Genomic DNA, 11,280 nt, shown 5'->3' on the forward strand with positions numbered 1-11,280 from the left:
TCACTCCAGCTCTTCCTCCTATGGTTTTTCTCATGAGCTCTCAACTTCCCCACCCTTCTAATAACACCCTACATCTCATTTGCAAAGGACCTCCAAGCCCCATCAATATTCCCTCTCCTTCTCGATCTGCTAATTGCCTCTTCAATGTACCTAATAAACAGCTCATCTTTGAGCAGGGAGTTGTTGACCCTTAACTTCCTGGTGGGAAACTAGTTTAACTTTTTCTCCTCCGAGTCTTTCACATGCCATTCCCATTTCAAGGGCATGTGATCTGAGAGGGAGGATGAATTATCAATTTCAAGCTTTAAGGAACGAGGGACCCAGGTGGCTTGATGACTCAACAAAATCCTATCTAACCTGGAGGAGGAGCCAAAGTATTGTAAACTGAAGTAAGTATGGCCAAGGTCCATTCCTCTGTCTCCCAAGCTCCACCCATCAACAAGCCCCATCTTACCTCTAAGCTCATCCCACTTCTTCTTTTCTAGACCCATCAATATAGTACTCCCTCCACTTCTATCTGAGTGCACCATGTTGAAATCCCCCATCAAGATGCAGGGTCCCTGGATGTTAAGGCCAGAGAAACAATCCCATAAACTCCCCCTCTCCTTATAATTATGAGCTCCATATATATTCACTACCCAAAGCCTCTCCCCCTCTATCTGAATCTCCACCACCAGAGCCCTACCATTGGGGGTGATTAGCAACTAAAGAGGGGTTCACATATTTCTTTAAGATGGTCATCACTCCACGGTAGCCATAGCCAGTCCCCCCATAATACACTGCCCAATCTTTAAAGCTATCCCTTCTAAATACTTTATCCCCAAATAGGTTATGTTCCTGGTGGATAGCTGAAATGGAAAGCCCCCAATCCCTAACCAAACAGGTTATGCTCTTGGATAGCTAAAATGGAAAGCCCCCAATCCCTAACCAAACTCCAAAAGATTGCATTTAAAAAAAAAATCTTTAATACCTTTCACATCCCAGGTGCAACTCCTTTACCTCCGGTTTATTAATCATGCAAGGGCAGTTTTAGGATCCATCTCCACCTTCCTCACTGCCCCCCCCATCAAGAGCTGTTTTCAGGGAGTTCTTCCAAATAGTCTCAACCTGCCAATCAAATCTTTCCATAGAAAGTCTCACTGTCCATTCTTCCGAGAGGACTCAAAAGGGTGGAAATATTAGATTACACTCTTTATACACAGGCACTCCACTCATTTTTTGGGCTTGGCCTGTGTATGGATTCCTCTTTATAGCACAAAAAAATGAGTGGAGTGCAATGTAGCGCCCAAAATTAACCAATCATCCAAGCTTTGACTGATTTTGTTGTGAAAACATGCTGTGAGAAAAAACTAGCTGAGCGAAGACTGTCCAGAAGTCTCGCCAGGACAGGTATTTAGCAAATTCATTTTTGCTTTATTACAGAGCAGGCTTGTCCTTCCTGCACAAGAGAACAGGTGATGCATGAGGAGGAACGCCCTCAAACGCTATGTGACACAAGCAGCACTACATTATCCAGACAGCAAAGAGACTGTGTAGGTACTCTTTGACAGCTTGTTCAGGAGATACATGAGCTTGGCATGTTTACACGCGGAAGAATCATTGTTTTCTGGCTCCCTCCACCCAAGCCTGCAAGAAGGGGATGCGGGTGAACGGCGCCCCATCATGACCATGGTTCCGAAACCTCATGTGCACGATCTACCTGAACTTGATAGTGGGAAAGATCCCGACTTAGCATGGCTGCTGAGCCAAAACGGCTCTGTGCACACCTCTATCTATGCAGATGTCTTGCGCAGCTGCAAGACCTTGCCCCATGGCAGGAGTGCCCATGCCCTTTTGACCCGCCTTGGTCTGGACCAGGACAAATACCTGAGGAACCTCTTGCTCATCATGTATTCCAATTGCGGGAGCTTGCCCGAAGCCGAGCACACCTTTGCTGACATGCGGAACATGAACCTGGTGTCCTGGAATGCCATGATCTCTGCCTACACTCAGCATGGACATGGTCGGAAAGCTTTGCTTCTGTTCGATAAAATGCAGCAGCTCGGCATTCAGGTAGATAAAATCACTTTCATTGGTGTTCTCAATGCATGCTCTGTCCTAGAGGACCTTAAACAGGGCATGTTGATCCATGCTGCCATTGTGTGCAGTGGATATGAGCCTGATGTCGTCCTGGCAACGGCGATCATCCATATGTATGGCAAGTGTGGGGGTCCGGATGCTGCGAGGCGGGTTTTTGACAGAATGCACTGTCGGGATCTGATTTGCTGGAATGCCATGATTGGTGTTTATGCCCAGGCAGAGCAAGGCAAGGAAGCCCTTCAACTGTTTGAGCAACTGAAAATGGAAGGGTTGCAACCGAACAAGGTCACTTTTGTCGGTGCACTTGGTGGATGCTCCACTTCAGCAGCCCTCACACAGGGCAAGTCAATTCATCAACACATTATTGACTGTGGGTTAGGGTCAGACATTGTCTTGGGGACTGCCCTCATCAGCATGTATGGCAAGTGTGGGAGCTTGAAAGATGCACGGATGGTGTTTGACAATTTGCATCGGCACGACGTGATCTCATGGAGTACCATGATAGCAGCATGTGCACAACATGGTGTTGGCAAAGAAGCTTTCCGACTTATTGATCAGATGTTTAAGGAAGGTTTTAAGCCAAATGCAATCACGTTTATCAGCATTCTAAATGTTTGCAGCCATGCAGGGTTTGTGGAAAAGGGGTGTCACTTTTTCTCCTCCATGATTAGAAATTATGGCATTAGGCCAACCATGAAGCACTATGGCTGTATGATTGATCTCTTTGGGCGCTCTGGGAGAACAGAGCATGCCGAGGATGTGATCAACACTATGCCCTTTCAAGCCAATGCTCTGCAATGGGAAACTTTGCTTGGTGCCTGCAGGATTTACAGGGACTTGTTTCGGGGGCAACGTGCTGCAGAACGGGTCATTGAGCTGTCCCCTAAGCGGGATTCTGCATATGTCCTATTATCCAACATCTATGCTGCAGAAAGTAAATGGGATGATGTAGATAAAATTAGGAAACTTATGATAGCAAGGGGAGTGAAGAAGCAACGGGGTTGCAGCAAAATTGAAGTAAATAATAGAGTGCATGAATTTTGTGTAACAGATTCATCACACTCCCAAACTAAAGATATATATAGGGAGTTAGAGTGTTTGAATGTGCAGATGAGAGAGGCAGGTTATTTGCCTGACACAAAGGTTGTGCTTCATGATGTTGAGGATGAGGTGAAAGAGAGGCTCCTCCTTTACCATAGTGAGAAGCTAGCTATCACATTCGGCCTTATGTCCACAGCCCCAGGAACCCCTCTTCATGTTATCAAGAACCTCCGAATATGTCCAGACTGTCACACTGCCATCAAGGTTATCACCAAGGTGGTAGGAAGGGAGATTATTGTGAGGGATGCTTACCGTTTTCATCATTTTAGGCATGGGTTTTGCTCTTGTGGAGACTACTGGTGAAGTGTTCTTTTGTACAGTAAGAAAAGGAACAATTATTTGCAAGAGGTCTTGCTAGCAGACGTCCAGTTCAATGTAAAAGACCTACAATATCAGGAAAATGGACGAGAGCTTTTAGGATAGCTGTATATTTGTATTATTTTCCTCAAAAATGTAGGTGTTAAGAGTAGTTGTTAATCGTTGTTAAGCTATCCATTGAGGCTTTCTTGAAGGTGGCTGTTTTTTGAGGTTGTACAAGTAGTTACCTGATCTCATGCTGATCTGGGTAATCTGGATGGAGAGGCTTGTCAATTTTTGAGACGATTGGTTTTAAGGTTTAGGATGAAAACATATCCGATTTCATGTGCCTATTTGGACGTTAGTGCTCTGCCCATATTCGTTATGCTAGGATAAGATGCTGTGGTGTCGAGGTACTTCGAAAATGGATACTATCCAGAACCTTTCTTCAGTGTTATGTGTGTGCTACCACCACCCATACACATAAGACGCTGTGGTGTCAAGGTACTTTGAAAATGGATACTGTCTAGAACCTTTGTTTACTGTTATGTGTGTGCTACCACAGCCCATACATGCATTGACGAGGCATGTCCATGGCATAATAATTTCATCAGCCAGAGGCTGCTGCTGCTAGTGTCTCACAGGTTATATGATTCTTGTCAAGCTGTTTGGGCATGCTCTCCTTGTAGTACACTGTCACATGCACACTCTCTCGAGTGTAACGTGGACGTGCTTCTACCCATTGCCCACCTCAGAGCTTGAGAATATGTGACTAAATTCACATGTTTGTAAGGGCTATTGTGTCAGTGCATTGTAATATTGTCCTGCTTTTTTAATTAAGGCTTGTGTTTTGCAAATTCTGTACCAAATAGCTTGTGTGTGCTTAGCCAAAGGGCAAGAAAGAGGGCCAAATGCACCAAGTAGAGGGTGCATAGAGCATGCAAGCAAGGTAGCCTATTGATGCCCGATTAGGTGCTAATCACAATCAATCAATCATAAACACACCTCTACGAGCACCCATGCTACATACATGTCGTTGCAATTTGACATTTGTACCCTACCTTCTCCTGTACTTGAACGGACTCACTCCATCAAATCTCCTCCATTCCTTGGGCTTGCTTCACAAATACAAATACACTCTTGCATTTGTCAGGCAGCAAGGGGCCAAGACAAGGCCTAAAGGCAACCTCCAGAGATGGTGCAAGACAGGCTGGATCTGTTGTACTTGCCTGGCCACTTGGTCAGCAATCTGGGCCTTTGTACATGATGGCTGGTTGGCCTGTTTTAACTTGTTGAGAGCCTCATCTGGTGGCTGTCTTGCCTGGTTCTTATTGATGTGAAAACGCTGGAGGACCTATGAAGTGTTGCTGCGTCAAGCAGCCCCTTCTTATTACTTCGTGGATGCTATGCCTGCCTGCATCCCTGTAATCTGGTGGATTGGCATATGCTGCATTTTGTGAACCATAGGTGGAACATTGCTTCCTGATCAAGATTGCAGGTGAATTGACTTGTTTGAGAACCAAAACATCTGGTACATTGCATATCCTTTAAACTATGTAGGTCCTTCATGATTTTTCCCCTTTCGCATATCTCTAAAACCAAGGTTTCTTTGGAGTTCATCATCATTAACTGTCTCTAGCTTGTTTTCTTGAGGTGGAGATACCATGATTCTCCCCAAGGATCTGTGTATGAAATAGTGGGTGCATCCACTTTTGACTTGGCAACTCCAACAGGCAAGTCACATTTATGAGCTTATCAGTGATCTCAAAGGCCTCTTCTGTTCTTTAAAAGAAATTTCCTTTTGTGAGATTTATGTAATGAACATAGTGGTAATTAAAAATTTTAAATTATAATCACAGTAATTAATTAAAGGGTAAGGGCGTACCCATTCAGGTTTCAGTGCCTATATGTACAGTCAATCATTCAAGAATTAAAAAATAATCGTGTTCAACATTCAGTGCAAAAGAAAAAAGTTTTTTTAAACCCCTAAAATTAAAAGAAATCATACAAATACAGGGATTTATAACTAAAATGTACAAATTTCATCCCTTAAAATTAAAGGCAACAACCAGGATCTCTGAATTTCAGCCTAGAAAATTACACTACAAACCGGGGGTTATGACTGCTACACATATATCTTCACTCGCCTGTGTCTCTTGCGCTGCCTCTTTTTAAATCTTACATGGTATCATTGCCACCACTGTCTTAACCGCCCTGATCTTGGACACCTTTAATCATTCCAAATTTCAGAGAGAAATGCTAACTTTCATCGCCTAATAACATTTGCAATGGTTCGTGTTTATGCTGGCCGTGATCGAAAACCTTCCAACACAAAACTCGAATCAACGCATGCAGGCAACAGTTTGAGAGGTGCATTCAACAGTGCTCCTACCACCGCAGCCTGAAAAGAAACAACAAATGGCTCAGCCCTTAACAGGTTCACCAATTTCCCTCCGACCTGCATAAAAGATGAAGCCGCTGCTGGTGGCTTCTCTGACATCAACTCCCACACTTACATCCCTCATGTCGTACATCATCAAAGCCCCATTTGATCCGGGCTTATTAGTAACTCATACATCTCCCATCACGAATATTTGTGTATTCATGCACCTTGCATATTCCCTCACAAAACCACTGTTTGGTTTTAGACAGGGGGAGTGTGGAAGTATTCTTTACACATGCAACTATGCACATGCACTTAACTGACTGGACCGACACCCTTTGCTATTTCTATCATGCTCCATACAAAGAGATGGTGCTTTATGCAGTAACACTTTCTTGGAGTCAAGCTTTCATGGTGCGCATGAATCTCAAATCTCCAACGGATGGAAGGGAGAACTGGTCTTTCATCTTGTTTTTTTTATGTATAGTTTTTGGAGTGGCATACACCTGAAAATTCCATCTTTGATCACACAACTAATGGAATGCTTGTTCTAATTAAACATTTGAAAGCCTTCAAAGAATCCATCAAATTCATCTTTTTGATAGGAACATGGTACTCAGTTCAGCAATATTTATGTGTTCACCGTGTTGCACAAATATGATATAAATTCAAAAAGTGGCATGTCACTTTAAGATTTCCATAAAGACCGTGGACTTTTTTGGTGCCCTTTAGCACTTGACATGTCTTTACCGACTCTGTGCAGATCCAAGGTTTGAACCTTGATGGTTTACATATAATTTTAAAAAAAACATGAAAGACAGGTTCCACCCTTGATACTTGCATATATTTAATCTTTCAAAAAAGAAATAGTAAGGTTTTACTGGATGAGATGAGATAGTTTGTTGCAACAAGCACATTTAGCAACTCTTTCAACCTGCATCTCCACAGTGATCAAACCGAAAATTTTGGCCACAGGGAAGAGTATCTATCTCAAATTCCCCCACTTGGTAGGAATCAAGAGTGTGTTTGGAAGGGCTTGTATGTCTTGAGATCCTTTATCACACCTCTTATGGATCCGGCAAAAGCTGCCAAGGAAATCAGTAAGCAGAGCAGACTGAGCCCTTGAAGAAGCAACCACTTGAGACTCCACCTCTGTGTCTTGGATTGGGCAAGGTACATCTCAATGGGAAAGTAAACCGTGAGAGGCCAGAATGAAAAGGCACCCAGAACCCCCAGTATGTCATTGAAGAATGGGAGGAGCATGGAGGCTAGAGTGGTAAAGATCACAAAGGTTGTCCTCCACACTAACCTAAAGAGGTTGAGATGGTATGCAAGTCCATAAAATGGGAGAGTTATCTGATAGTGCTTGTGGACTACCCGGGTTTTTGGGAAAGAAAGGGATACCCATTCTTCAACAAATGCAAAGAGTGGTTGGCAAAAGACCTGCAAAATAGAAGAGGTGACTAATTAGCACTTGAAAGTACTAAACAAAAAGACCATCATGGCAGTACAGAAGGAGGGAGATTTAAAAGTTCTTAAAGGAACTAAATAGAACCAGACCTGGAATGCTCCCACAAGGTGTACCACCACGCACGCATTTGCAATGTCAACAAGCCAGTAAGGCTCATAATATCCAAAGCCAGTGAGGAGGTTGCCAGGGGCATTGTCTCCAAAGACCGCATAACCAATGCATCCGCACAGCATATAAAAGATGGTGGTTGTGGAGACTCCTGCGAGGTTGGCCTTCTTCATAGTTTGAATTTCTGAAGGAGGAGATTTGATCGTATCCTGCATTGCAGGAGTTCTTATTAAATGATGATAACATTGATCCATATATTATGTTATAGCATACGTGAAGAAATATTTTCAACAAAGAGTGGTGGCATGCTGAGCTGATGTGCTGCAACAAGCCTAGAGGAAATACCTGGATTTCGATGAGGATCATGGAGTAGGAGTAGGCAAAAGCAATGTTTCCGAGGGCTTGGAAGATTGGCCATATGTTGTCAAGTCGAGAGTTCGACTCACCCGTATAAAACAAGCCACCAAGTGTGCCTTGTAAATGCCCGCCCTCTGCGAATGAGATCATTAATCCTAATGAGATTATTCCGCGTTGTCGTACTTCTTTTACGAGAGAGAGAGAGAGAGAGAGAGAGAGAGAGAGAGAGAGAGAGAGAGAGACCTGCCGCGGCTTTGCCTATACCCAAGCCCACTCCAATCGAAGAGTAAGTAAAGGACATCACAGCTGCGACTATGGAGAGCCACCAGAGCTTGCTGAAGGTAGGGATCTGTGATAGGACAACTTGTACTCCTCCAAACAGAAGCATGTAAGGGTAGATGGAAGTGTAACATGGTGTGTGGTGGCCATGTAGGTGGAAACAATTGGACCTTGCAATGGCACTGTGGAGACAAGAAGAGAGGTAAGCGCACTTGCATTAGTTACACCATGAGTAGCAAATTACTTGGGCAAAGGGAGGGCGAGTATGATCATGACGCTTACACCATGCTGATGGAGGCTGTGATTGTGTAGCCGATTGCGATGCCCACGAAGTTGGTGTATTGAACGATTGCACAAAACTTAGTGTGAGCTTCTCCTGCGCATATTCACAAACAAGTGTATGCGTCAACTCTCATAGAGCGATTGGTAAAACACGATGCAGCAGGGCAAGGTGGTTTGGTGGAATAGGTTTGTTAATCCTACCCAAGTTGCATCGAACGGCGTCCTTGTAGGTGTAGTTGCGTTTGGAAAGCAAGCCGCCTGTGGATGATGATCTGTAGCAGTCTGCAAGCAGGAGCGAGGTGAAGTAGGTGATGATTGCGAAGACTAGGAGGGCGATGGGCCCCGCGACCCAGCCCAGCTTAGCGATGCTCCACGCCAGCGACAGCACGCCCGACCCGATCACCGCCGTCACGATGTGGGCGGATGCCGTCCAGAACGTCCCTGCACATTATCAATATAATGAAAGCAGCTATGAGCAAAATTGCCGTGATCTTGATTGACGAGAGCGCGATGAATGATACGGCGGCGTATAATGAGCTGGATGCAGTCATGCAATTGGGCTACCTGTTCGCTTCGGCCGCCCATCATCGTCTACGTTAATGGCATCGTAGGACAAATCAGCAGCTGCGCCGGAGAGCCCATCCTCGAGCTGGTGGACATGAAGATAGGTGGTGGCGTTCTGATTATTATTATATTGTGCTTGCAAAGAAGGATCCATTTGCGGCCGCCGGGCGAGCTGTGTAGCTAGGCGCTCTTATGGCGATGCTATACGATGCAGCACTAGTACTGTGATGATGAGGAGCTGTACTGTGTAGATGATCAATGCAAAATGTAATTGAGGCCGCGGGCTATAGGTATGTGTGTGTGTGTGTGAGAGAGAGTGAGAGATCAATGCATATATTTGGAGCCGCGGAGTATACTAGCTACGCGCGGGGGTGTCTTGTGTGTGTGTGAGAGAGAGAGAGAGGGGGAGAAAAAGAGACCAAGACTAGAGAGAGATCAGATGCAGACTGGGTGTTATGTGTGCGTGTGTGAGAGAGAGAGAGAGGGGGGGGGGGGGGGGGATCATTGGGTGTTGGACCTTCCTACCACGCTGGCCTTTATATATGAGGCTTGCCTACTAGCAAAGAACATTAAGTCCCTGATCAGTACACACACCGAGATAGAGTGCGTTCTGGCACTCCCCACGATAGAAATCCCGTGCTCAACGTGCAGAAATTGCGACGCGGCAGCTCTTGCGCGTGGACCCAAGCAGATTACGCTTTCCTTTTTCTAATTAACGTCTAGCACAAAGATAGGTGAATCCATGCTTAGATATTCTTGTCATTCTAAGGAATCTTATAAGTGTATATATTGTTTGCCAATCCATGCTTAGATATTTTTGTAATTCTAAGGAATCTTATTAGTGTATATATTGTTTGCCAAGGAGTCATATTAAGGTGCTCCATCCCTCCTCTTTGGTGAATCGCTACCTCTAAAAAGATCTCTTCCACAAAAGTCACTTCTCTCATACCTTGGTATCATCGGAAAAGAGAACAAGAGCATGGAGGGGCTTACATGTGTTCTCATTCTCTCAAATTTGATACCTTGATGATGTATAAGTGTCATCACAACACTGCCTTGTTTTTTCCCTCGTCCCCATTCTTCATAAGGATGTACTTGGCAAGCAATCATTAATCTCTACTATCAATTCATCACACATTAGTGGCACCTTCCATGTGCTTTCTCACGCACCGACACATAACTTGGCTGATGTTAACACTTGTTATGTTTGACAAATGTGATTTTGACAGAGTTTTGACACCTCTTAAGATTGAACAGTTCATAGCATGACTCTTCCCATGCCATGCACCTTCCAATTCCTATCAAACGACTCACTTAGAGGGTCATGTGTGCATCTCAAATGCCGATTTGATGCTCTCACTTATCATAGTGAGCATAATTTGCAAGATTTTATTTCCTTAAAGATTTGAATCATGACCAAGCAACTTTTTCCTCTTCTTTTACTTTTTGTTAAGGAGTGTAACTAATTATGTAAGTGATACTTTGCTCAATATGTGCATTCATTTATGATAAGATTACTTACAAATTTAAAGGAAAAGATTCAAGGTCTTGAACATTTTTGAGACATCTTTCTACATTAGTATGTGAACTTTTATAAGTGTTTGTATGTACTCATAGGTGCAAAATCCAATAACATCAATGTGTGTGAAAGTAAACATTACCACTATGTGAACTTTTATAAGTGTTTGTATGTACTCATAGGTGCAAAATCCAATAACATCAATGTGTGTGTGAAAGTAAACATTACCACTATTGTGCATAAGTAAGAGATTACAACAAAATTAAGGTTGATAATCCTACCAAATTTCTCTAGCATGAGATGTTGTAACTCCCTTTCAGTAAGACTCAAAATCAATGAGTTATCACTTTGAATGTTAACTACGTGTAGTCTTGTCAATATCTTGCAAGATTGATGTAGCATACACTACTTGAGATAAAAAGTACTAGAAAAAGACTATTTGAGGGGTATGTAACATTGTTACAGGCTAAGTGGGTCCCTTGAGAGATGTTCCCAAGATTGATATAATATACACTACTTAAGATAAAAAGTACTAGAAAAAGACGATTTGCGTGGTATGTAACATTGTTACAAGCTAAGTGGGTCCCTTGAGAGATGTCCCCAAAAAACATTCCCATAACATAGCTAACAAGAGTGTCTTTTCAAAAGATTATCAAAATTTTGCAAGGTCAACTTTGAGATAAGAAAAAAAAACATCTATTTACAAAGCACGTAATTTTAAAATTTAGTAATGAAAATAAGTACATTTTGTGAATTTTTGCATAGCCATAGTACATGTATTGAAAATGTACTTCAAGAAAAGGAATATATTTACCACAATTGTAGATGTGATGTTTTCTT

The 11,280-nt window shown here is 43.2% G+C and overlaps 2 protein-coding genes across 3 annotated transcripts; one reads left to right on the plus strand and one right to left on the minus strand.

The window, feature by feature from the left end:
• The first annotated feature begins 1,201 nt into the window (after nucleotides 1-1,201).
• On the plus strand, nucleotides 1,202-3,828 carry LOC147608595 (pentatricopeptide repeat-containing protein At2g03880, mitochondrial-like). 2 transcript variants are annotated; one of them, XM_086789168.1, is made up of 2 exons: nucleotides 1,278-2,052; nucleotides 2,148-3,828. In XM_086789168.1, the coding sequence occupies exons 1-2, from the start codon at nucleotides 1,994-1,996 to the stop codon at nucleotides 3,481-3,483; spliced, it is 1,395 nt and encodes a 464-aa protein (XP_086645294.1). In that variant the 5' UTR covers nucleotides 1,278-1,993; the 3' UTR covers nucleotides 3,484-3,828. The 2 variants fall into 2 exon arrangements, with proteins under 2 accessions (XP_086645293.1, XP_086645294.1); XM_086789167.1 differs by having other exon boundaries at nucleotides 1,202-3,828.
• A 2,695-nt stretch (nucleotides 3,829-6,523) lies between these two features.
• Nucleotides 6,524-9,399, minus strand: LOC147608596 (amino acid permease 3-like). Its single transcript, XM_086789237.1, has 7 exons — nucleotides 8,922-9,399; nucleotides 8,559-8,798; nucleotides 8,358-8,451; nucleotides 8,040-8,257; nucleotides 7,785-7,930; nucleotides 7,421-7,648; nucleotides 6,524-7,303 (listed from the first exon to the last, which is right to left on the minus strand). Exons 1-7 carry the CDS (start codon nucleotides 9,073-9,075, stop codon nucleotides 6,875-6,877), a joined length of 1,509 nt encoding a protein of 502 aa, XP_086645363.1. The 5' UTR covers nucleotides 9,076-9,399; the 3' UTR covers nucleotides 6,524-6,874.
• Nucleotides 9,400-11,280: the final 1,881 nt, after the last annotated feature.

The sequence above is a fragment of the Cibotium barometz genome, chromosome 53, assembly GCF_041138505.1.
Source record: "Cibotium barometz isolate CiBa-2024 chromosome 53, ASM4113850v1, whole genome shotgun sequence".
Taxonomy (NCBI): domain Eukaryota; kingdom Viridiplantae; phylum Streptophyta; class Polypodiopsida; order Cyatheales; family Cibotiaceae; genus Cibotium; species Cibotium barometz.